Here is a 26,182-nt window from a genome sequence, read left to right on the forward strand (position 1 = left end):
GGCACCATTTCACGAGCACAGTGACTTTATTTCGTGGTTTCAAGGCTGGAATAGCAATATGGTTCCATTCAATGGCCAGGGCAATTGAAGAGACAACGGTGGACTGGAGATGTTCTCTTGCTCGACTTGGGTCATTTTGAAATATGGATTTGTTTCTAAGAAGCCAAATGCTCCAACAAGTAAAAGGGAAAACAACATGCCAAGGAATTCCCGATTGGTGTATGGTTTTAGATTGGCAGTTTAGCTTTAGCCAGAAGGGGAGAGGAGATGAGAAGGAGGGGAGAGCACTGCTAGGAATACCAACACCTTTCCAAACACTGATAGCCACATGGCAATCTCGAAGGACATGAGTCACACTTTCGCTATCAGCATTACAAATCTCGCAAAGATCATTTTGAAAAATATTTCTCATGAAGAGCAGGTTTTTTGTTTTGAATTTATTTTGGGCAACAAGCCAGAAAAAGTTCCTGATTCTTGAATTAGCTTTAATTTTCCAAACCCAAGTCCAATTGTCGAAAAGGAAGGTGCAAGCAAAGTTTCTAGATAGTACTCCAATTAAGTCATTTTGGATAGTACTCCAATTAGGAGTACTTGTTTGAGACCCCAAGATACGTCCTACATAATACAATGTGCACAGTGCACCAAATGGTGTACATTTTTTCGTTAATGTAATTAATTAATATTATTAGACTAATGAAATGACTATAATGTCCTTGGAAAATATCAATTTGGATTAGACAAGTAGTGGTACGGTGTAATTATGATTGGGTCGCGTGCGTGCGCTTCTGCTGGGCCGCCAGAATCGTTGGTTACCCACGCCTCTTTCCAATTTTGGGCAACACGACAACCTAGGGAGAATAATATAATCAATAATTCCACGGTCTACAGTAACGTTATCCGGAAGGAAAGCGGGTCCCACGCTCCCCCATTCAATTTCTTACGTGTCAACCTCCTCCACCGGATGCCAACACATGTCAACTCTCCTCCAATCACAGCCGCTAATACATCCACTCCGGGGCCCACTTTCTTACTCACACCGCCTCGCGTTGCGCACGTGGAGATTACATTCCGCAAGCATACCCTTAATTTTGAGTACTGCTATAGGTACGTATGTATTGCACATACCACGTATATATGAATTTTGTGGAGCCCATTTCGGATGTTACAAAATGGTTCGAACCTCTTATTATTTTTAGAATATTTTTTATAAAACATTGTAAAAAATCAGCTCAATCCAAAATCAGTAAGGATTTTTCCGGAATGCGTTGAAACAAAACTGAATAGTTAAGTAGTTTTGCCTTTACAAATTCCAAAAAAATCCTTTCCGATATCGAATTGAGTTAATTTTTTACGGAGCTCCATAAAAAAATATTTTAAAAATAATGGGCGATTCGAATCATTTTTGTGAGACCCAAGGTGGACTCCACAAAAACTCATATGTACATGGTATGTACATTCTCATATGTATCCATAACTTTGTTGCTTAATTTTTTACTAACTCCTTTTGTTGTCGGGGTCTTTTCTTGTTTTGTCTTTATCCAATTTTTTTTCATTCGTTAGTTTTGTGTTTATTTTTGTGAATTATTGATTTGTCTCGATGAATGAAATTGAAAAAGTAATTTTTTTTAACTTTTACTCAAATAAACTTAGAAATATCAAAGATAAAGTCTCAATATTTAATGAAAAATATTAGATGTTAAAGGCTAATTGTTCATACTAGAAACATAGTTGTGTACGGTTTCAAACGCGCCGAAACAAGCTAATTGATCGGGGTATGTTGTTGAAGCTTGACTAAAATTTTTTTATGATTTGTCAAAAAAAAAAAAAAACTTGTCAACTAGGCCAGTTGATCTCAAATTAAATTTTAATTCAAAAGCTAGTTTAAAAGTAAAAAATAAAAACTTGTCCAGTTGGATGTTGAATTATTTAATCTCAATTTGAAAATTTAACAATTATTTTAAAAATCATCAAAGATATTCATGTCTTTATGTTTTGACAGATCGTTTTCCCAACGAGTTTTTAACCAAAGAGAAGTCGGTTCATTTATGCAAGTAATTGGTACAGGTTTATGTCACATATCTTTCAATAAGTCACTCTTAATACTTGTTTAACATTAATATGTAACATATTTACGAAAGACATTTTTACGCTCGCACTTTGACATTTTTTGCACTTTCAGGCTCCTTAGGTTTATGACACATGAGTAACAAAAAGTCTATGCCCACCGTTCAACATTTATCATTCCTCTCCGCCATTCTTAATTTCATTTTCTAAAAGTGTTTGGGACGGTCCAAATTTTCAAAAACTATTCCAAAAAAGGAGGGTTTTTTTTTTTAAATCCGGAACATGGATTTTTGATACCGATAGTAAAATGTTGAGCGGTGAGGTAGACTTGCCGCGTGAGTAAAGAGGTGTAGAAAGTGCGTGAGGTGGGTGAGTGGGAGCTTCTCAGCTGGCTTTGTTGAAAGCTTCGTTGGCAGGTAACAGAGCACCTAGACAAGACCATAATACTCCCAGCTTTTTTCTAGGGTTTCTATATCTACTCAAGATTCTCGCTTTGACTCGCCTTCTGCCTTAAGATTTCTTCTTTTTTACTAGTTTCCGTCAGGGCCAGGGTTTCTTCAGTTGATCGGGCGATCTTTTAATGGTTCAGTTGATGAATTCCGGTAAGGTTCCGCCAGAATCCGTGTCCCACCGCCGGAAAATTGCGCCGGTTAAGGTCGAGTTGGAGTCGTTCGAGAACGAACATGACCGCCTCTACAAGCGGTCTAAGCTCTCCTCTCCTCTCCCGGTTCGATCTCTCTCTCTCTCTCTCTCTCTCTGGAGTAGTACGATATTTATACATGTTTTTATGTGCATAGATGCACAGTGGATTGATGATTTATCTTGATGATCTGTGTGTGTGAAGTTGGGTTTTTGTCAATATAGATTCTTGAAATTGAGATTCTTGTTTTTATCAGCTCTGTTTGTTTCGGTAGAAATTTCATTCTTCCGGAAAATTTTCCTTGTAACTTTCACTTGGGATTTTTGTTCGGGGCTTCGGGGAGTTCTTTTCGTTGTTTGATATTCAAACAGACAGAGCCCTGGTGTGGAACATCTAAGTCAATCTCACCTCTTTCAAGTGGTGAGAACAAGAAGCAGCTTGTTGAGACCATTTAAAATCCTAAGCTTGCCAAGGAGACGGATATACTGTTAACCTCTCTACCAAGCCTGTGAAATCTTGGCGTAGCCCCTCCGATTTTGATGGGGGGGGTGTTTAATTCTTTGTGGGGGTGTGTTGTGCCTCATTGTATGTATTTACTTTGTGTTTAAGATGTGCTTAATTATCTAACAAAGGAAACAAACAGTCAGAGCGTTGAGGATTTGGGATTACTAAAATAAGTTAAGATATTTGCAGCTGAAAGCAGCCATCTTGTGCATATGTTGCCGAAGATTAGGTCTGTCTCAAGTACCCCCAGCTACCTCCAGCGATAGGGGACTATGGTACTGTTACTGTTGTTGCAGTAGCTGAAGCTGAAGTGCTATTAATAACTGAGACCTTTTAGTTGTTACTTATGATTAGTTTCTGTTCTAATCACTTACTTGTCAAAAAAGGAAAAAAAAAGGTTTTTGTCCTAATCTGGTGAAGGACCATGAAATTTATTTACAATGAAACTTGGCCATTTCTCCCTTGTTCTTATTCTTGAATTGCTTTCAATTGCTTTTGTTTGCTTTGATTTTGGACCTCATTGTGTTTATTTTATTGGGTTCGAGGGTGGGAGTATTTTTATCCAAGGTGAAGCAATTTGTCTAATATATGTTTTACTGTTTCAGCAGCAGCAGTGTAATCTGGGACCTGGTAGTTTTCCAGTACCACCGTCACAATATAATCCACTTGAAGAGCCGAGTCCGTTAGGTTTGCGGCTCAAGAAGAGCCCTTCGCTTTTGGATTTGATCCAAATGACACTTTCTCAAGGAAATTTCCCAAAGGGCGGGAGTCAGGCCAAGAAAGAGCACAAGGCCACCACTTCTTCTGGTATTGATAAGCTCAAGGCGTCAAATTTTCCTGCCTCATTTCTGAGAATTGGAACCTGGGAGGTAAAATTGCGATTATTATTTTTTATTGTAACTGTAATCCCTTCCACTTTTCGGCATTGCTGTACACTGATATCCACCCTTATGGTAATGAAATGCAGTACATATCGAGACACGAAGGGGATTTGGTTGCGAAGTGTTACTTTGCAAAGCATAAGATTGTGTGGGAAGTCCTAGACGGTGGTCTGAAGAATAAGATAGAAATTCAGTGGTCTGACATCATGGCTTTGAAGGCAAATTACCCTGATGATACACCCGGGACGTTAGATGTAGTGGTAATTCCCTAAATGCTTATTATATAGTTGCATGTTTTTATTAATACTGCTTCTTTTACTGTGGTTGGTTGGCTGCCACTACGATGTAGATTTTCGTGACAAAGGGGCTTTCTTGGTGCAGCTAGCTAGACAACCTCTTTTCTTCAGGGAGACCAATCCACAACCGAGGAAGCATACTTTATGGCAGGCATCATCGGATTTTACTGGCGGACAAGCAAGCATAAACAGGTACCAGATATAAACTTGTTTTGATTAAACTTGTTGATGTTGCCTTGTCATACAATTATAAATGCACTTGCACAATCATCTTTTAACCTTTTGGCTCTGAACTTTTTTTTTTTTTTTTTTCGGAAGGAAAAAAAAGTTCAATATCAACAAATCATGCGTTCCAAACTCCTATTACCAGAGCATAGATACTTAAAGAGTGTGAGATGTAGCGAGAAGAAGAAAAAATCTTTGGGTGGATAAGTAAAGTGTTTTCAGAGGTTTTATACTCCGTAAAAGAACATGAATGGGTTCTCTAGGTTGCTTTCGCATAGTCGTAAATCTATATGAACTTTTAAGAGCGTTGGTTCAACTGCAAGAACACATGATTGCCTATGGGTTTTCAAGGAAGATGGATCTTATAGAGTTGATTAGACAAGAAAATAAATGTGGCAGTGATGACCAAAAGAGAATAAATGTGGTAGTGATGACCAAAAAAAATTAAATGTGGCAGACTAAATTTTTTCCTGGCTAGTTGGATAATTAGGTACATCTTTTAGCTTTTTGGCTCAGCATTTAAGTTGGCCTTGGAGATTCTTCAAGTCACTTCGAAAATGCAATAGCTCTTGGATTTGTCCAGTCAGAGGATCAAATAATTGTGCTCCATTGCAGAATATTGTTTTTCCTGTTTTTTGCACTTGGCGTTTAATGTGTAATGATGGTGAGTTTCTTCATTTTGCTGCAGGCGTCATTTTCTTCAGTGCCCTCAAGGACTATTGGGAAAGCATTTTGAAAAACTTGTTCAATGTGATCCTCGCCTTAACTTTCTGAGTCAACAAGCAGAGATAGTTTTAGAAACTCCGTATTTTGAACCCAGGACTTCTGTGTTCGACGACTCCAACGAGTCAAACCATGAGTTTGATTCAAACAGTGGGGAGGGGCAGACTTTTTTTGAGTTGGGGGATGCAGGATCACCATCTGGAGGTCAATCTTCTTCTCTGAAAATTGAACAAGATCTTGTTGGTAGACACCCAGAGCAATTTTCCTGTGATACACCTTCACCTAGTTCAGGTATAATCATGAACTCACGAGTGAAATCTTATTTCCCATGCTTTAGTACAAGTCTCCTAATGTTTTTGCCACTTCAAGAACTTTTGGTAAATTTCATTATTGTTTGGTTATTACTTGTTTTTTGATCTATCTAGGGAGAAAGTTATTAAATATGTTTTTGCATATTAACATAGCAATAAAAAGATACGTCCAATTAGTACCCATTATGGGCAACCATTGGTTCAGTGGCCTAAAACTCAGCCTAATAACGTCTACATAGTGGTTTCTGAGACAGAGACAACCACTTTGCGCATTTTAACGTAGCAACATATGCATATATTGAACTGGACCTTTTTTCCCCTTTCCCTAGATAAGACAACTCTGTCAAGTATCAACAACGCCACATAATTTCATGTAGATGTACTTTTGATTTGTTCTAAACATCCGTATTTGAATTCAGCAACAGAAACCGACAGGATTGAAGAAATAAGGAGAAGTAGATTTGAAGAACTCAAGGCACTTATTGAGCATGACCAAACCAAAGTTCCCACCCTCAACCCCTCTATGTCGATGAATGATATAGTTAGCCACTTCGAGCACCGGATCTCTGAACAAAGAATATCCAACAATTTTCCCCTTTCTGCAGAAGAACGGCAAAGCTTGGAGATCCTAGAAGAGATAAGCCGGTGCTTGTTCAGCGAATCACAATATGCATCAACCTCCGACGAGCAACGCATCATATCAAGAGTCGATTCCCTTTGCTGCCTTCTACAGAAGGATTCTGCGCAAGTCCATAGCCCTGATGTAATGGTGGACAAGCGGATAAGTGATCCAAACTCTGTTTCTCCATTTGCAAGTGAAAGCAAGGTTGCAGAGGCTTTTGGTGCACCCAATGGCGAACTTAACAATGTCTCCGACTCCAAGCAGGGTCCAGCCATGTCGAGGAAGGATTCAGTTGGGGAACTGCTTTTAAATCTTCCAAGGATAGCTTCTCTACCGCGGTTCTTGTTCAACTTCTCAGACGATTACAATAGGCAAGCAAGATAGTTATGTTTCTCGGTAAAAAAACAAATGTAAAAAGCACTAGTCTGAAAAATGGTGCTCTCTTGTTGACTGTAAATATAGGTAGCATTTGCAGGTTATTCCACTCTTTATTTTGTGTGCGCGCGTGTTTTGTTTTGGAAGTTACAAATAATATATGTATCTATAGACATATATTTGGGAATTTGGGTAACATATCGTTACTCCTGTTACTCCTTTTAGTGGCATTTCACTTTTGGGTAGGAAGTACATGTTAGTTCGTTACTCAGTAAATCTGTGCATTTGTTAGTCTTACGGTGCATGTGCTTCGCGTCCATCTCCATGAACTGTTCCATCAGTTTCCTGCAATCAGAAAGTGCACGTAACGGGTGGTGCAAGGTAGATCTGCTATTGACCAAAACTCAACAACCATTTTAGAATCTAATTCCACTTCTGACCGGGGAATCGCGATTGTCACAGCTAGATGTAACCCATCTCGCAAAGCCCATATCTCACCCTCCAAGCTCGAACATATTCTCCTATGCGACGTTTAAACCCCAAACCCATGGTCAAGGCTTTTTGTGTTCACATGTTAGCTAAAATATCGTAGGGTGCACATCGAAACAGAAATGAAACTGCAAAATTACAAGTGGTGATGTTAAATCTACAAGGAGAAAAGTGAAATCTCATCAAAACTCACCCTATATGTTTGAGACCAACTTAATTACAAGCAACCAGTCTATTGAAAGGTATTTTGGTGGCAGCAGCAATGAAATTTTGCTGTAGTCCCCCTAGCTTCTTACATTTTATAAGTTTACACTTTCTACTCACGGCTCACGCAAAGAGATATACAAAAGAATAAAGGAACAAATTCAAGCAAAATCAAGGTTCGTCTGAGCCGCCTTCATCATCCATTCCATTGCTGTCCTGTAACATGTTCATGAGCATATTTATTTGGTTTTGCAGCATCGCGTTTTCTCGCTCTACATCGCCACGTTTGCTGCGTTCTTCCAGCAGCTGGATTTGCAGGTGTTCTAGGACCTGCGCATCTGACTCCAACTGCTCATTTAGTCCATCAATCTCCCTATCCTGAAACCACAGCCAAATTGTAGTTCATAGTTTGTAAGGACCTCTCTCTCTCTCTCTCTCTGTGGTGCGGTGTAGCCTAGAAATCGATTAGGGGTTCCAAAGGTAACCATTAAACAAGACAAACATATTGATGGACAACCACCCCTAAAACACATCAAAATACATTAAGGTACAAATTGGATGACCATGATCCTCTCCTATGAGAAAGAATCACAAGAGAGGTCTTGTCCGTGCAGATCCAAAAAAAAAAAGAGGTCTCGTGAGAAACACAAATGGGACATGTTAAATTTCTTTTTTGGAGGGTTCCAACCTCAAACCAATTGACAATAGATGGAGTAACCTCTAGAATATATTAACCAAGTTTGGGTGACTTAGATGAACGATGTAGGATTAAATCTAACACTCTCCCTTACGTGTAGCCCGGATGCACGTGGAGGTACAAATTGAGAAAACTAAGAGATTTGACTCGGGCGACCTCTCACATACAGCCCGGATGCACGTGGAGGTATGAATTAATAAGGTGAGGCGATTGACTCGGGCGACGGAGACTTGACCATGAGAGGTGAGGCCACCCAAGACTTAGTTTTGATATCATGTTAGACTTCTTGGAGGGTTGGATGCACGTGGAGGTATGAATTAATAAGGTGAGGCGATTGACTCGGGCGACGGAGACTTGACCATGAGAGGTGAGGCCACCCAAGACTTAGTTTTGATATCATGTTAGACTTCTTGGAGGGTTCCAACCTAAAACCAATTGGCAATAGGTGGAGTAACTTTTAGAATATATTAACCAAGCTTGGGTGGCTTAATTGAGCGATGTGAGACAAGTCTAACAATCCTCCTCACGTGGAGCCCGGATGCACGTGGAGGCAACAAACCAGGAGTTGAGCAATTGACTCGGGCAACAGAGATGACAGAGATTTCCCACGAGAGGTGAGACCGCCCAAGACTTAGCTCCGAGCTTGGGTTTTTCTTGTGATCTGCCTTTTATTTTGTAGGCCCAGGTGAAAAAATCATTCATGTAGAATTCAGATTAATCAAAAATCGGTAGTATAATGAACAGAAAATTACACTTGGAGGCCCAAAAATTGAATGACTCGTATCATCAAAATGAGTGAGATTCAAGTATTTCACAGGGAGGATCTCAATCCCAAAGGATGGGATTACAGCAAGTGTACAGAGGTTGGAGAGAAAGGACGGTAGATAAAAGGGGAGAGAGAGAGAGAGAGGAAACAGATCACAGGTTTTCTACAGCAAAATGGGCATTTAAAACATTCAAAATGTAGAGATTAAGGGGGTAATCGAAAACATATGTCGTATCGGCAGGTAACTACAACTTCTGTAACCCTGAGGGAAATGTGCCCCTCTCTCTCTCTCTCTCTCTCTCTCTCTCTCTCTCTCTCACACACACACACACACACACACACATGTCAAGCAAAGGCACATTCAAGGAGAGAAGTGATTGAAGAAAGCACCTTTCTGTTCATTTCCTGTATGGCAATTCTCCGCATGCTCTCAACAACATCCACATTCACAAGTTTTCGCTTCTTTCCAATTAGCCAGCCTCGCGGATAGTTTGAGGAGTCGAAGTCCGGTGGTGGGAGTAAGCTCTCAGCCGATGGCCGCTTTCCATTTATATTGGTTATGGGTTCCAATGGTTCAAATAGGGCCTTTCGTTTCTCAGATAGAAGAGAAGCCATTGCTGAATCCTGCTTCTCCCCTTCAGTGGGAGTTTCTTGATTTTCAGGCGCCATTTCAGAATCCTCCTGTTTCTTCTCCTCGGTAGGAGATTCCTGCTTTTCAGGTGTCTTACCGGAGGGATCATCTGTTGCTTTTTCCACATTCTGGATGGTAGCTGTCAGGGAGATGGTTTCCATTTTAGTGTGGAATAGCTAAGCGAAGCAGAAAACTTTATCAAACTAGGCTAAGGGAAAAGAAAAAAGTAGTAAGAACCCCTTCATATTCTTTCCACTCTGCAAATCCATCCACAATTCAAGATCCATACGCAATCAAAGGCTTCAGTTAAAAGATTAATTATAAAATGTAATTGCTTTACATTCATGAGGCAAGAATGGAAAATGTGATCACCAAAATTTTGTTAGAAATTATCTTGGAAGAAATCTAGCCAATCGTTTTATCATAAATGTAGCCCAATTAAGAACCAATAAACAAGTATAGGAAGGAGAAACCCCCATGATAGAAGCTCAAAGAAGAAAGAAAATTCTATTTAGCATTAGGCATAGTTACAGGGCATAGACGAATTGAGGGTTTTAATTACAACAGAAGGTCTTGCAACTATGCCTCCGAATCACAAATTGCAGCATATGTTTCTGTATATACCAGTAAACTGTTCATTACCAAACAAATCATACTCGATGACTCACGTGTCAGTGTCCTATTATATTTTAGTGGACATATTTCATGGTTTCAGTTATACCATTCATTCATGCTGCAAAAAATCTCAATCTCCGATCAATTTACTTTCTGCCGAGGTCCACAAGAACAGCTATATAAACTGGCGAATAATCGAGTATGTCAATACAACGTAGGCATGGTAGGTGCATAGTATAATCATGGTTGAAGTCATAGGAAATGGGTTCTTTGAAACAAAACAAAAAAAAAAGAAAAAAGAATTTTTTCATAGGATTCCAGAGAACCAGTGTATCAATATTCTATTGTTGTTTTATAATTACTAGGTGGAGTTTATAATATGAAAGAGAGAGAAGACCAGGAGAAAAAAAAAAACACAAATGGTAGGTGGTATAATTCCCAGTGTTTGTTGGTTCTTCATATATTAAAACCTACGCCGATTTCAACTTTGGGTGCACCAAACAACAACTGGTGTTTATTTAAGACTTGCTGCCTCTTTCAATCAAGGTCATCTGTTATCTGTTATTACACGCTACACATACAGAGCATATGCTGTACAATAGTAAAGCAGAGTCATATCCACCTGCATTATTGAAAACACAAGAAAATCCAAAGCCAATAGGTAAATGTTATGAAATGAAACTGGAGAAAAACGAAATAAGACACTAGTAATATAACTTCAACATCCTATAGCATGGCAAAAAAAAGAGTTCAACATCCTCTTTTTTTTATCTTTATCTCAGGGTGTCCGAGTCAGCTTATCCGCACCTCAACAAATTCCTGGGAGGCCAATCCCACTGTCTACTAGTGGGGGGGCCCAATTAAAGTCGGAGCAAAGTCCCATACTAGCCCCAGAAGTGTTGATAGCACTTGAGAAGTTTTGAACCGAAGACCTTAGGAGGAAGCAAAACAAAAAATTTAAAAACAAACTTTAAAGTCCCAAGCCTTGACCTCCAGACCAATCCCTTGGGGTTAGTTTAAAGTGCTCTATTAGAAACTACTCAAGAAATTACTAGGCTTATTCGATCAGGTGGCAGATCAACATCATAAAACAGTATTTTAAACGGCATCGCCGTCTCACGCACTAATCCCTACAGATGCCCGTAGTATGGGGAATGCCCTAATGAGCATTGAGGTTTCAATTCTAGATACTTGGGTGTGCCCGTCTGAAGTTCATTGGAATAAATTTGGCTACTAGATGGAATTAGATTTAATTTGTTCTTTGATGGTGAAGGTGTAATATGCAAAAATGTAGGCCCATCCCCTTGTACTAGATAACTAGAGTCATGCACATCATGCACACAAAATCTAACTACAAAAACACGGAGACAAAATTACACAACGAACGAATCTTACTTAATATTGGCTAATGATTCTTTACATTTGGCTCACTTTACCGGTTTTGTAAGTTTCCATTATTTGATTAATATTCTCATAATGAACATTACCACTTTCATTTGTTGCACTGCAAAGTGCAACACAACACAATACAAAACTCAACCAAAAATCAAAACCTTCTCCTATTTGTATTTAAGAAATTGTTCTAATCTGGGGTAAAAAATTGCATTAAAAGATTTGATTACTTAGATCGACGTTTAATACTCCCTCCACCCAATTTGTTTGACTCTTGTTCTATTCTGACAACCGGATAGAAACTTGTTTATGTTTTTAATTGATAGTACTTGTTACAGTATATGTGATATGGATCCTTTTCGATCTCAATTATTCTATTAAAAAACAGTTTTCAAAATCGCATTAAACATTACAATTTAAAAGAAATAAACAATTTTAAAATAGTAATACAAACTCTCAAAAGGAATTAACATATTGGGACAGAGGAAGTATTGCGGGCCTGTGAATTTTAAAAAAGGTGTGAAAAAATTGTGATTGGTAGCTAGTGCCTAGCGCATATTGCGGACCCCACTTTGACAAATTAAAAAATAGTAAAAGATGTGACTGGATTGACATTCAATATTGCGAGGCCCCTTCGATAATAGAAAAAAATTGAGTGAAAGTTTTGAAATAGCTCGAAATCAAGTTTGCTGGTTCCACAATGGAAAAAGGAATAGGCCAAATAGCAATGAGAGCAATTTCACCCATTGGTGTTAAACTGGCTTCGCGAAAGCCATTTTTCGACTTGATATAGTCTCAAAAAGCTAAAAAAACTAAAGCAATGTTGATTCGCCGGTTTGGTGACATTTTGGCACAATCTCAAATCAGCAATTGATTCCCCGGTTTGGTGACATTTTGGCACAATCTCAAATCTAGACCATTCAATCTAACCGTTTCTCATTTTTTATGCATATCTATTGGCCTAATGATGTCACTTGATGTGGCATAAATAACAAAGCCAAAGTGGCTGTGAGATTTGACATCAAAGATGGCTTTGTCAATTATAGGGTTAAATAAATCCAGGCTGGCTCAAAGAGCGGGTGGACGGTCTGTTGCATTCAACATATATTTTAGAACGATTAATATTTTATACCAACAAACTCCATGAAATTGGGCCAAATATATCAGCACTGAAAAAAATAAAAACTTTCAAAGCTTGATGCCAACTCACAATATCGATTAATTATGCCCCTAAAGAATTAAAGAACAAGTCAAGGAAATGCTAAATAAAGAATTGGGATACTGGCGATATAACCTACACTTATATGATAGAATTGTTTAAAAAAGGGTCAATTGAAAAATTAAGAAAAATATCTGGCGCAATTGGAATTATGTGGTTTTATAGACCCGCGTTCTGTAATAAGCATAAGGCAATCTATCAGGAGGACAATAAAAGGGTAAAAACAGTGAGAGAGAGAGAGAGAGAGAGAGAGAGAGAGAGAGAGAATTGACGTGTAAGCAAAGTCCTGCACAGAGAGAGAGAGAGAGAGAGAGAGAATTGACGTGTAAGCAAAGTCCTGCACAGAAGTCCTGATGTACTGTTCTCTATCTCTCTCTAATCACAGAGATCATAGAGAGAGAGAGAGAGAGAGAGAGAGAGAGAGAGAGAGAGGCAACTGGCAAGGAAAAATTTCTATGGCCAAACTTTGACAAATATAAGAGTTATGGGTAGGGGGAAGGAAAAGGGTTTGGTTAGTTAAATTGAGCTGAAAAACTCTTTAAAGAAAATTCGGGGAAACGCTATGAATTTCAAAATCAAATGTTATGAATTCAACGGGTGCATATAATTGTGGTTTTTACCAAAAAAATCACTCTACTTGAGCTCCTACACAGCAATTTCAACTTTCAAGAGGCGGATCTGCTACAAACCCACTCAAGTAACAGCAAATAGTAACTCATGTAGAGAGAGAGAGAGAGAGAGAGAGAGAGAGAGTTGGTACCAGATCTCCTGCGAGATTTCCAGAAAACAGGAGTGGAAGAAATGGGAGAGAAGCCATTCAAAGTCACTTCCCCCAACTTCTTCTTTGGTGTTTCCATTTAGGAGTATCGAACAGAGTATCAAATTGAGCTAGCTCTGCTCTCCAGAGTCCACCCCCTCCTAATTTACAAAATTAATTGAAGAGTTGAGCATGCGAGAAGAGAAATCAAACAGAGAGAGAGAGAGAGAGAGAGAGAGAGAGAGTTCCTTGCTTGCGCCTTGCGGTTTGAGGTTGTTTGTCTCGGGCTGTGGTCTTGTTCTTGTCGTTTGAGGAGAGAGAGAGAGAAAATAAAGGAAACGTGACGGAATCATCGAAAGACAGTAAAAGTGTTTGGACGGTTCAGATTTCGCATGTTGTTTTGGATGAGAAACTTTGTTGGCAGATTTTTAAGGCAAACGGTTGTTGTTCCACTGGGCCCCCCCCCCCCCCCCCATTTTCCCCTGTCCGTGTCTGGAAAAATTATCCACTGCTAACCGGTCCTTCTCCATTACACACAACCCTGACACTAACGTAGACCCCAATAACAAGTGCAATTTACATAAATCCTGTGGCATGTTCGTTTTGGTATTTCAAAATTTTTGGACACGATTTTTAATAATATTGTTTCTATCTATCTTTCTTTACTAATTAATCTCAAAAATCTCCATTAAAACGCAAACCAAACAGATCAGCCCAGTGGCGAAGTGACAAATCCCAAACAGATGAGTGGAAACTTTGAGATGTTGGGGTGTAGCGCAACAGCATCGTATAATTTCCCCTCTCGGGTGGTATTTATTGTTTTTTTATTATTATTTTTCTTTTTTTTATTCCCCAGTGATGGATTTTTATTTTATTTTATCCGTGCACGATTCATAACATTTCAAAGAAGTCATACGACATCTACAGATATTCATCCGAAAACAATGACAAAGAAATCACCAAAACCATCTAACTAAGAATGAAACAAGAAGATAAATGTCTAAGACCAGGAACGACTTCACACCGCCAATAAAAATCGGGACACGTAGAGTATGAAATTCAAGACATTCAATCTCCTGAAGGATGGAGTTGACACCATTGGAATGCAAGAAAGCATATGCCTTTGGCTGGCGAAGCTGCTGAAAATTTGGTCGACTTCAAATAATTTGGAAAAACTACATTGAACTCCCCTTAACTAAATTACTCATTCCCGAGTTGCCCCCCATTGTTTGACGTCGACGGACACTTACCATATGTAGGGATCAGCCTCTCTCCACACTCCAGTTCTCCATATCCAATCATACTCTGCGTTTCTTTCGAAGCCTACAAAGATGATCAAAATTGATCACTGTGTAAGATCCTCAAAGAAGAACATGTTTGCAAAAGTCAGCTTCATCATATTAATTATCAAGTGACAAGTTGCATTATGTAGTTGTAAAAAAATATGTGACATATCTAAACTTAAACACCGTACATGTTACAAAACAAAATACAACTTTTCATATATGTATCAATAACCGGTCATACTAAAATTCAACAAACTTATTGGTTTTTTTTTTTCTTTTCCCTGTAAGTCTTATGAAAGTAACAGATTTGATCATCTTCATGAGCCACGGCAGGTCCACAAATGGAACTACAGAGAGGTACGAAGGGGTGAGATTCTACAAGATTGTGATCACAAGTCATGCAGGATTACCCGCTATATTTAAGCATATCACAGCCGGAGGAAAAGAAACTTGTGCATGCCAATGGCACGGCAACGTGGCAGGCCAAATCAAGAAATGGCGCGCGTCTTTGCTTGACTTTTCATCTTCGGAGCGGCCACAGGGTGGGTGGATGACTCAATGCGTGATGACTGACGCAGAGGAAATGGAATTTAAAAGGATTCTTCCAATAACGAAAAAGTGAACTGTGAACAACCCAGCTTGAAAATCAAGCAATATATTATCTCTCTATCCTAATTCCCGTAAGTTGAAAATGGTTGATTCTTACCTTTGGCGATGACACGATCGCCGTAAAATCCCGCATCGATCTCATTCATAAACCAAAACTTGATTATTTTCCCACTATATATCGCGCTGTTTTACAATGAGAAAGGCATCATAGGAGGGGACCATGGACAATATAAAAAGTTCATCACCAGGATCACAAAAGATTGGTCAATTTGGAACCCAAAAAAAATCTACCTGGCATTAAAAAAACATAGCAATCTGTTTATAGCCTTTTACTTTAATTGTTTATATAATGCTTGGTTGGCTGAAAGCATTGAATAAAATTACCTCTTTTCTTTGGAGAAGTAGAAAAGGTTAGGGCCTACCATGTTGCTATCAATTGCTGGGGAAGAGAGACCCCTCTAATCATGGAGAGAGATGATTTGCAAGCATGTACAAGATAAGATTTTATTTTATTTTATTTTCATTCGTTGAACCTAATCTACTTTTTTCTAAGAGAATTAAGGAAGGGATGTGTACTTACGAGAACTGAATTATACCCATGTGCATGAGAGTACAAGGGAGGCACCAACTGCACTTCACTCCACTTGTGTAGGAAGATTTACATAGCAAAATCTTCCAAGTATACTATCCCGTTATGTTTGAAATTATAAGTCATGTTATGAAACTAAGTAATTACATGAAAATTTTGCTAGAAAATTCTGAACACAATATGGAAAGATCAACAATCCAGCAGGACGAATCAGCTGAATCAAGAACAGTATTGATCCTCAGTGTCATTGAGATTCTTATTAAAATTTCTCGTAATTTTCTCTCTTCTTTTCCTCTCTATATCAGTTGTTTGCACAAACCATAATGTTTGAAATTATAATTCATGTTATGAAACTAAGTAATTACATGAAAATTTTGCTAGAAAATTCTAAACACAATATGGAAAGATCAACAATCCAGCAGGACGAATTAGCTAAATCAAGAACAGTATTGATCCTCAGTGTCATTGAGATTCTTATTAAAATTTCTCGTAATTTTCTCTCTTCTTTTCCTCTCTATATCAGTTGTTTGCACAAACCATAATGTTTGAAATTATAATTCATGTTATGAAACTAAGTAATTACATGAAAATTTTGCTAGAAAATTCTGAACACAATATGGAAAGATCAACAATCCAGCAGGACGAATCAGCTGAATCAAGAACAGTATTGATCCTCAGTGTCATTGAGATTCTTATTAAAATTTCTCGTAATTTTCTCTCTTCTTTTCCTCTCTATATCAGTTGTTTGCACAAACCATAATGTTTGAAATTATAATTCATGTTATGAAACTAAGTAATTACATGAAAATTTTGCTAGAAAATTCTAAACACAATATGGAAAGATCAACAATCCAGCAGGACGAATTAGCTAAATCAAGAACAGTATTGATCCTCAGTGTCATTGAGATTCTTATTAAAATTTCTCGTAATTTTCTCTCTTCTTTTCCTCTCTATATCAGTTGTTTGCACAAACCATAATGTTTGAAATTATAATTCATGTTATGAAACTAAGTAATTACATGAAAATTTTGCTAGAAAATTCTGAACACAATATGGAAAGATCAACAATCCAGCAGGACGAATCAGCTGAATCAAGAACAGTATTGATCCTCAGTGTCATTGAGATTCTTATTAAAATTTCTCGTAATTTTCTCTCTTCTTTTCCTCTCTATATCAGTTGTTTGCACAAACCATAATGTTTGAAATTATAATTCATGTTATGAAACTAAGTAATTACATGAAAATTTTGCTAGAAAATTCTAAACACAATATGGAAAGATCAACAATCCAGCAGGACGAATTAGCTAAATCAAGAACAGTATTGATCCTCAGTGTCATTGAGATTCTTATTAAAATTTCTCGTAATTTTCTCTCTTCTTTTCCTCTCTATATCAGTTGTTTGCACAAACCATAACCTATATAAGCAAAAAGACTAAGCGGAGGGTAAATAAGAATAACTACTCCGACCCGTGACTTGTCTAAAAATTGAACTACTTGTGAAATTGTAGTTATCCATAACTTTTCATCACTTTCATAATTAATCACGGCGTATAAATATAAAGTTAAAAAGTTTTTTTTTTTTGGTGAAACTATTATATGCAAAATTTGTGATTTATAACACATTAGCTGCTAGTATCTGCCACAAATGTAGGTTCAAATTGGTAGATGACTTCCTTCTTAAAAGCTTCTGTTGGCCAAAGGCACACTTTGGGCCTTGGGCCATTAAGATCACGAAACTTGAATTTGCAGCTACACCTTGGCAGCACTAATTTCCCAACTCCCATACCAAAATATAACCATAAAAATAAGTTGGCATGTCTTGGATTAGTATAGCTTTTCAATGCTTGAATTAGCGTATGCGAACATTAGAAACCCCTCAACAGTCTTTTCATACTGAATTCCTCCAGGTAAACACATGTACAATAATGAAGATGGAGGGGTTTAGGCCTCCTATGGAACTTGGGATTCCTACATTTTGGACAACCAGAAAGACAAATTATTTAACGTTCCTGGGCGTACAATTTGACATCTTTATGTAGTCCCACGAATAACGTAGCGATGAATTTTGAAGGTAGGACATCCACAATCACTCTTGCTGGGTCGTTAAGAGACAATAAACTGAACACAGTTTATATTGCGACAACTCATTAACAGAGCATCATGTAAGCCATGGTACTTTAAGAGTACCCACTAATTAGTACAGAAAAAAGTAGTCCACGTAACCCAACGGGTAGTCCAATTCGATGCCCAACAGTTGATGGGTTGCACAACCTTAAAGCTGCAGGTCTGTGTTCAATTTCCACCGATCGACTTACCTGTTATTATGATTTTGCAGGTACAACAAGAAATATCAAAATATAAAACATAGCAAATAATGCAAGAGACGGATCCATCAGAACAAACTTTTCCAGAGTAGAGATCATGGAAGGTATAAAAAACCAACGCCAATGTTTGAATCACAAAAGGATTTACAAGCTGCCCATCGAGCTCTAGATAATGGGATGGACAAGAATAGGGGAAGAGCTTTCTGCCACCTTTAGAGGCTAACTGCTATATGACAGATCATCTTTTGACCTCACATTCTCTATCTACAGCTTTCTGTATTTTACCAAGTATCAACAATTCCTTTACAACACTCCATTTTTTCCAGTTTCTTTTCTTCCTCTCTTCTATTGATAAATACCTCAGAACTTCAGACAAAAACTTCTGGTTCTTGCAGATTACAAAAGGGAAGAGAATGAAGTAACTTATATCTCACCGATGGCGCAAGGAATGCACGGAGGATCTTTAGATTGGTCTTCAGGAGTGATGGTTTGCAAGCAATTGTCGTGAAAGGTGTGGCCACATGGAAGAACAGCAACAGATGGTGGAACAGTCGGCTGGTGCACAGGGCCTTCTGGTGTGAATGAAAGATCCCTCTTACATAACATACATTTTTGTCCAATTGGTTGAGGAAGTCCATCCAAACCTGCAAACCATAATTTTCTCAGGCTCATTGCTTTTATAATACAAGTTACAAACATTACAGCTTAACATATAGATTTGACTAAAACCCCTGGTACAAATGAGGCCTTTCGCGCCTTTGAGTGGAACAATAGTGCACAGGAATTATCGTCCAAAACAAATATCAACTTGGAGTTTTATCGAAAAGTGCAATTTCGGCTGACCATATTTAGAGACTGAATTGGTCACAAACAACTGTAAAGGCCATGTTGAATAATGGATTTGTGGAGCAATTTAACCAAGAGAGGAAATGATGGGGAAACCAAAGAATAAATTTAGTTCATCACTTCATTATCTCCGAATCTTATCAATCTGTTGGTTTCCCAATAATTTGTCTTTCTCTTGGTAAATCCCGTCCTCAAAAGAAATAGTTCAGCAGAAACAAGGGGAACCTCAGGTTTGGCCTAAGAACTATAACAAATATGGCCAAGACCGACCTGAAGTACATTAGTGAAGCGTGCCTCACAGAAGGAGGAAAGTAAAAGAACAATCTTCAAAAGATGCAGTAAGACCAGATCACTGTCAACAATCAAGGGAAGTTGACAGAAACCTTGAGTCGACCCAACAGACCAGTGTGAGGGTACCAGAAAATGGAAAAGTAAACGTGCGGACACGACTCTGACTGGATGAGAGATCTAATCTGTTGGGCATAATGGAGTGACTTTTATAGCTCATTTATGAGCATTAACAACCGGAATATGAATAGACTGGTGAAAAATGCAGCTTTCTGTCCGCAACGGTCTTACTTATGGAAAGGTCTGGGTACAAGGCAGGCAGCCAGATTCCCAATTCGTTTGGGATATATGTCATATGACAGCTGTAAGGTAATGTTAGGAGACTCAGGACACCCAAATTGCGACGCGAGAATACTAGTGAATACTGAATACACAAAAGAAGCCAAGCAATCAGAAAGGAAGAGTTCAGTTGTGAAAAACAAAAGGTTTCTGAGGGAGCCAAAATATATACCTTTCCATTTTACATGAGGAGGAGGTGCAGGAGCAGCCTGTGACGATAAAATATATGGATGGACGGGAGGTGGAAGAGTTATTTTCCTGCGCTGGACCCGTGGAGCGGCTGGAGGGGGTCGCATTGCCCTCCTTTTAAGAGATGGCAATGGTACACCAACAACGTTAGAAGCTTGAGAGAGCCCAGACCCATTTGCAGTTGAAAATGCTTGACCTATAATTTGTAAACGTAACACCATAAACACAAGCAAACACTCATTGAAACTTGAATGAGGTGCAGTTAATGATTAATACCTGCGGGAAAAGGGGGTCTAATGAGATCCTTACGTAAGTGAGCTTGCAAACCTTCTTGAGAGCAACCTAGTACATGAAACAGTGGTCAAGATATATTATGCAGGCAAGAAATTCCTTACAGTACAAGTCAAGATGCTGAATTATAAATCCCAGGGTAAAGAACGGGCCCCAAAGATCGGTGCCAAACAGGTGAGGTTTCCTAGTTTAGATGAAAGTAATCGTCAAAAATACTTTGAGGGCTATCTAACTACCATGATAGCAAGAAAAAGCATGTGAAAAGTCAAAGTCTGTAGAGTATGATTAAACGATCGAGTAGTAGAAAACAGCAGCAAAAGCAGTTTCAACAAAATACTGATTGAATCAAAGCAGTATGCTATTGAGGTTGACCATGTTTTACCCAGTTTAGTCACTTAAATCTTATGACAAATGCACCCACAACAACAATTAACAAAATGACTTGCATGGTGACCTAAGCCAGCCTACCCTACCTCAAATCAAATTGTGCCAGCATTATTTTAGTTTGCAAAAGGATCTGCTTGCCATTTAGAGAAGATAATTGGAAGCCTTCCACAGGCAAATAGATAAAAATCATATAATACAGTACCCAAACATACTATGGATTTTGAATAATCACATTATAGTGAAAACCACATCTTCAATAAGCATATTTAAGGATTTTAGCAAGTTCGACCGATTGAAATAAATGGCTTCCTCAGTAAGGTCACCAATTTTATTCTCCATCCAGAACTGAATCCCAAAGAGAGAGTAGAGATTCTTTCTAGTTTCTATTGGTATAACTATCCTTCAAATGCTTTCGATCAAACGCCAATCAAAAGTGAGGTGTTAATCTTTTATTTAGGTAGCATCCGTGTGGAGACCTATCTCCTTTGTACACTGTCCACATGCAGCAGCATAAGCAATATGGCTGTTGTACCTTTAATGCCTGTACTTTTGTGAAACAGACCATCACCAGCAGCTGGAGCAGCTCTATACTCATTAACATGAACCCCAAGTCTCTGTGGGAAAAGGTCACTTCCAGCTGCTTGAGGAGCACTATCCTTACTAACTTGAACCCCTAACCTCTTGGGAAACATGCCACCAACAGCACCAGAAGGAGCAGCAATGTCATTAATAGAAAACTGCTGTCCTGCAATTTGCAAAGTCGGACACAATAGCAGAAAACACATTGAAGACATCAGCAGCCGAGGAAGTTATGGGCCAGGAAATTACTAAATAGTGAAAGAAAAATTAAAATAGTCATTGTGCATGACATGCACATAACCAGCAACTCCAACCTTTGTTATAAGTTAAAGATTGTACCAAGGAGCCCTCTGGCACCAAAGTATTAGCAAATTCTCCTTTTGCGCATGTTATAACTTGCTTGAGTCCCAGTAGCCAGTTCCATCAACGTCTTATATGCTAACTCAGGAATCAATTGATTGGGTTCTCACAAATTTTCGGAATTATACAGGAGAAAATTCTGATCGCTTGTGGATTACAAATTCATCAATAGAAACTAGGAAGCATGAAAATATAGATTAACTGTGCACAACATCAATCATTGACAGCAATAGTAAGTTAGCTCCACTCAAAGGTTTTATAAGCTTTAGGTAGTTCAGAGAAGGCTTTGTAGAGGTAAAGAAGTTATTTTTTCTGATCTGAATTGAGATACAAAATCCAAAAGTGTATAACAGGTGAGAAACGAGTCATGCCCTCACCGGCTAGTTGAACATGTTTTCTCCTAGGAGGCTGAGCATTTCCATCGACAGATTGAGCTGCACTATGCATGGAAGCTGTAAATAACTGCCCTGAAAATAAAATGCGTAGATTGGGAATAGTCTAGACAGGAACTTATAAACCTGAAAATGTCAACAGTGTATTATAGTATGATTACATTTCATACAGCCAGGTATTGGTCAACAGTGTATAACGATTGCTCATAATCAGCTCATTGTCATAGTATCATCGCTCATAATCAGCTCAGAGGCATTAAAACACTTTCAATTATCAGCCAATACAATCTACTATAGTGCCGCATCCCAAACATTCAACCAATAGTATAAAGAGATATAGGGGATACATTTAGCATTATAACCACGTTACTCCTATAAAATTAAATTCTGGATATCCAACGTACAGATAAGACACATGCAAGTAATTTATATAAGTGGTTAAAACCAAAACCTGTGGAACACATCAATTTGCATACCTCCATCTGAAGGATAACTACTTTAGTTAAGCAATTAACAAACAAGAAAAACTAATGTAATTGTGCTGGTTGCACAAGGTTGGAAGAATTTTCTCATGTAACAAAAAATAAAATGTATAAGCTACTAAACTCTATCATGGTTTTCGGTAATGAGGATTTCCGAAATACTCTTGGATACCTAATGAGACTTTGTATCTTTACTTCGGAATAAGCACTAAACTAAGCCTCCAACAACAATTGTTATTGCTAAGATGAGTAAACAGATGGTGATATAGTACACGATGGAGCACGTGGCAGCTGGTTGGAGCGGTTGGACATCAAAGAATGAAGTTCACTTCTGAGGTTTGATATTCACATGTTATACAAGAAGAGTTAGCAAAGTTCAGGCAGAAACTTGCTCATCATTAGGTAGTGACAGAATTTCAACCCATAAGCTACCCTGAAAATTATACACTTGGAAGCTCCAACTAAAAATGAGGTGATGCACCCTTACTTTGATAAGAAGTTAGGGATAATAACAAGAGACACACGACAGGCATCAATATAGTCAAATCAAGTGCAACATGTCATAAAATAAACACCTTCTCCCCCACTGCCCCATCTCCCAATCCAATTATTTAGAAGTCAAAAAAATCTTGAACTGCAATCTAATCGTTCATATCTTGTTTTCATAAGGAATGCCAAATTATTTGCATCACTCACCTGAATGGTCTTGCCTGGTGGAGCTTCCTTTGAACCCGATAAAAGAAGATACCATAGAAGACTCTGGTGATAATTTGTTCACTGTTTCCGCTAAGTGTTTCTGTAGTTGGTCAGAAGTTGGTCGAGAGGTCCAGCTAAGCTTTACAGATCCGGGTTCCAACCCTGATGCCGCAGTCTGTCCAGAATCAAGCAGCTGGGTAGAGCTGCTACGACAGGGTCCTATAAAGCCTTTATAAGCATCTAAATTGGGATATCTTGCATTTCTGTCACCTGCAATACCTAGGTCCTTGATGCTGGATGCAGGAAAACCATGTTGCATATTAGCTTCAGGTTTTTGTATATTATGGAACTGGGCCAACTGGCTTGAATTCGGACAAGTATTAATATCACCCCTAACTCCAAAATTATTGTAAGATGAGGTCCAGCCTCCCACTTGATTTCCCAGACTAGAGAATCCACAAACATTATTTTGGAAACTCGGTCGTCCTCCAATGAAGTTGTAACCTGGATTGAAGGACCTTCCAGGTTCTTGTTGAGTGTGGGAAGTATTTAACTGGGGATTAACAGCACCATACAGTCCACCACCAGTTATTTCTCTGCTGCAGTGATTGGATTTTGATTTGACATCTGAGTTACTTCCAATTCCAAGAGAAAGAAAACTGCCATCAACGATATTTGGAAAACCAAATTGAGCTGCACACAGCTCGTCATTCTTTACGATACTAGCAACTTCACCATTCTGGGTATTGTTTGTTTTGCTGCCTCCTGAGACCAAAATATTCTTGATCTGTGCCCCATCGCTGTTGGGGGTCTGGTAAGTACTACTGCCTCCAGAGCCAATAAAGTTATGGATCTGTGGACCAGAGATATTTCTAACACCTGCTTCTCCACTAGGCGGTTCATAACCTCCCCCAATAGTACTTCTGATCAAAGGGATTCTTTTGTTAATGCCAGGGTCCCTGAAGCTATTAAAGTCAACTGAATCATTCATCACATCACGAATGCGTGATGTCCCCTTCACATTTCGCTCAGGATACTGTAAATCTTGCCCATACAAGCATGGTATGGTATTACCCACATTAAACGAATTCGGGTCAATTATGGGTTTTTGAAAGTTATGGAGCTGGTTAAGATCGACCATTGCATTGCCACAGGACTCAGAAATGTAATGGGTGTTTGGTTGAAAAGCCCCATGCATGTCTTTCCAAGGAAAAGAAGCAACCTGCAATGGTATATAGGGGAGGGACACAGGATCAGCTACGGCACTGCTACCATTTTGAAACATACCGGTGGTGTCAGCAGCATCATTCCGCCAATAGGGGAGAGCAAAATCATTCTCTTGTAAAAGAGGAGTAAAGAATGATGTGGTCTCCCCAGTGTCCAATTTGTTGCTTTCCATTACTAGGTCAATCCTGAATGAAAAAGCTTGGCTGAAACAACTGACATAAAATATTCCAATTCTGCTATAGAATACCAATTTATACATAGCACAAATGTTTAAGACGTTAGCAAACTAATGGCAAATGAAGCTTAAAAGAGATTCCGTGCTCTCATTAATAGGTAAATTTCTAATTTCGTCTATGTAAGAAACTGAGTTTCAGCATATACACATGGACCGCATACTACACTGTACAAAGGCTTACACACTTATTCATGACTATATTGATAACTAAGACGCAAAGCTTTAGGTTCTTTGTCAACATTTAGTTCCATTTGGACTTAATCAGATTTAAACCCCAAACTTAACTCAAAACCAAACTTCATACAATTTCATAGTGTGCATTTGTGGACCTACTCAACCAAATGGGGCTAACTCAGTTGGCCAGGACTCTTGCATCTCACTAGGAGGTCAGAAGTTCAAGTCTTCCCACCTGCTTGTGGGTGTTCTTTCCTTTGTATTTGTTGGGGTTATTTCTCCACTTAATGGGGCTTGTAGTTGAGTTGGGGTTATAGTGATTGTGGTGCCTTTAATGGGCTTATTTATCTTGTTGGTTCAGTTGTTAGGCTTGGTTATCTTGTGGACTCTCACACACTAGATGTGGTATCCCGTGATTTGTACTTTGTATTTCATACGTGATGTAATGATCTCTCCTACCGATTGGCAAAAAAAAAAACTGTGGACCTACTCATTGCAGAAATAGCAAGCAATGGCTCCCACAGCAAACACGGAACACCGAACATAGATACAACATTATTAAAAAAAGCCTAAATGAGAAATACCAGTAAGAAAATATTCAATCAACAAGCAGCTGAGAAATCAACAGAGGGTTAGTAATCTAAATTATCTGATGCCCACAAACAATGAGATTCAGAAGCAAAACTAACATGGATCAATACAGTTCAAAGGCTCAACAAGATAAAAAGAATCTGAACTAATCAAAAAACACAAAATGGTACTTTTGCTTCAAAAACAAAAACAAAACAAAAATCGAAAACACAAAACGCATCGAAAACCTAAAATGCACAACAAACAGAACTGTAGCGAAACTAATCGCAGAAGCAAAAAACTTTCACCGATCAAAAGCAATCAGGAATACAAAACATCTGTTGCATAAATTACGACGATACCTACAACTATTCATATATAGATACACAAAATACAGATAGATAGATAGATAGATTGACTGATTTCGTATATATGCAAGAGGTCTTACCAGAGATATGGTTTTGATCGGAGTTCAAAAGTGATTGTAGAGAGAGAGAGAGAGAGGTGTCTTTTGGCGCTTAGGGCAGTACGAGAGTTTTAAAGGGTTCGGTGTGGGACCCTATCTGGAAGCCACGTGGGAGTCGGTGGCCCCCTCTCGGTAATGAGCTCATGAGCTGACGTGTCGGAGTTTGTAGCCGAGTCGATACCGGGGCTCTGTTTTGCAACCGGCGAATCGAAGATCGACACGCGTTGAAACCAGTGGCGTAATTGTTGTTTGTTGGGATAATCGAGGATAAAGATGGGTTTTTGTGTACGTGGGACCCCGCGATGACAGCGTGACATGGCGTGCTATTGACGCGAACTCCGAATTCCCGCCTTTCGTAGCGCAGCTGGGGACTCGGGTTAATTTAAAACAAACCTATTATGCCCTTTATCTTCTTTTTTTTTTTCTTTTTTCTTTTACACCG

At 38.7% G+C, this 26,182-nt stretch overlaps 3 protein-coding genes across 7 annotated transcripts; 1 reads left to right on the forward strand and 2 right to left on the reverse strand.

The window, feature by feature from the left end:
* The first annotated feature begins 2,435 nt into the window (after nucleotides 1-2,435).
* LOC131312052 (uncharacterized) lies at nucleotides 2,436-6,865 on the forward strand. 2 transcript variants are annotated; one of them, XM_058339774.1, is made up of 6 exons: nucleotides 2,436-2,791; nucleotides 3,817-4,077; nucleotides 4,176-4,349; nucleotides 4,471-4,577; nucleotides 5,299-5,624; nucleotides 6,064-6,865. In XM_058339774.1, exons 1-6 carry the CDS (start codon nucleotides 2,645-2,647, stop codon nucleotides 6,648-6,650), a joined length of 1,602 nt encoding a protein of 533 aa, XP_058195757.1. In that variant the 5' UTR covers nucleotides 2,436-2,644; the 3' UTR covers nucleotides 6,651-6,865. The 2 variants fall into 2 exon arrangements, with proteins under 2 accessions (XP_058195757.1, XP_058195756.1); XM_058339773.1 differs by having other exon boundaries at nucleotides 2,456-2,791; nucleotides 3,814-4,077.
* Nucleotides 6,866-7,249: 384 nt separating this feature from the next.
* Nucleotides 7,250-13,808, reverse strand: LOC131312057 (protein HEADING DATE REPRESSOR 1-like). The gene is made up of 3 exons (XM_058339785.1): nucleotides 13,415-13,808; nucleotides 9,188-9,567; nucleotides 7,250-7,712 (listed from the first exon to the last, which is right to left on the reverse strand). Exons 1-3 carry the CDS (start codon nucleotides 13,509-13,511, stop codon nucleotides 7,506-7,508), a joined length of 684 nt encoding a protein of 227 aa, XP_058195768.1. The 5' UTR covers nucleotides 13,512-13,808; the 3' UTR covers nucleotides 7,250-7,505.
* A 4,479-nt stretch (nucleotides 13,809-18,287) lies between these two features.
* Nucleotides 18,288-25,835, reverse strand: LOC131312063 (uncharacterized). 4 transcript variants are annotated; one of them, XM_058339792.1, is made up of 7 exons: nucleotides 25,723-25,835; nucleotides 23,069-24,480; nucleotides 21,876-21,965; nucleotides 21,092-21,304; nucleotides 20,191-20,223; nucleotides 19,865-20,077; nucleotides 18,288-18,863 (listed from the first exon to the last, which is right to left on the reverse strand). In XM_058339792.1, exons 2-7 carry the CDS (start codon nucleotides 24,465-24,467, stop codon nucleotides 18,643-18,645), a joined length of 2,169 nt encoding a protein of 722 aa, XP_058195775.1. In that variant the 5' UTR covers nucleotides 24,468-24,480; nucleotides 25,723-25,835; the 3' UTR covers nucleotides 18,288-18,642. The 4 variants fall into 4 exon arrangements, with proteins under 4 accessions (XP_058195775.1, XP_058195774.1, XP_058195777.1 ...); XM_058339791.1 differs by having other exon boundaries at nucleotides 20,158-20,223; XM_058339794.1 differs by having other exon boundaries at nucleotides 20,158-20,223; nucleotides 23,069-24,290; nucleotides 25,723-25,795.
* Nucleotides 25,836-26,182: the final 347 nt, after the last annotated feature.

This window comes from Rhododendron vialii, chromosome 12a (genome assembly GCF_030253575.1).
Source record: "Rhododendron vialii isolate Sample 1 chromosome 12a, ASM3025357v1".
Lineage (NCBI taxonomy): Eukaryota > Viridiplantae > Streptophyta > Magnoliopsida > Ericales > Ericaceae > Rhododendron > Rhododendron vialii.

Excerpts from the sequence above, each read along its gene's own strand:
- LOC131312052 (XM_058339773.1), top strand. The coding sequence starts at position 2,645 with ATGGTTCAGTTGATGAATTCCGGTAAGGTTCCGCCAGAATCCGTGTCC. Across the intron at positions 2,792-3,813 it reads AGCTCTCCTCTCCTCTCCCG|CAGCAGCAGTGTAATCTGGG; the intron begins GTTCGATCTCTC and ends TTACTGTTTCAG. Across the intron at positions 4,078-4,175 it reads TGAGAATTGGAACCTGGGAG|TACATATCGAGACACGAAGG; the intron begins GTAAAATTGCGA and ends AATGAAATGCAG.
- LOC131312057 (XM_058339785.1), bottom strand. The coding sequence starts at position 13,511 with ATGGAAACACCAAAGAAGAAGTTGGGGGAAGTGACTTTGAATGGCTTC. Across the intron at positions 9,568-13,414 it reads GAAATCTCGCAGGAGATCTG|CTACCATCCAGAATGTGGAA; the intron begins GTACCAACTCTC and ends TCTCCCTGACAG. Across the intron at positions 7,713-9,187 it reads TACAGGAAATGAACAGAAAG|GATAGGGAGATTGATGGACT; the intron begins GTGCTTTCTTCA and ends CTGTGGTTTCAG.
- LOC131312063 (XM_058339791.1), bottom strand. The coding sequence starts at position 24,467 with ATGGAAAGCAACAAATTGGACACTGGGGAGACCACATCATTCTTTACT. Across the intron at positions 21,966-23,068 it reads CACCAGGCAAGACCATTCAG|GGCAGTTATTTACAGCTTCC; the intron begins GTGAGTGATGCA and ends TTTTATTTTCAG. Across the intron at positions 20,224-21,091 it reads CAAAAGTACAGGCATTAAAG|GTTGCTCTCAAGAAGGTTTG; the intron begins GTACAACAGCCA and ends TTCATGTACTAG.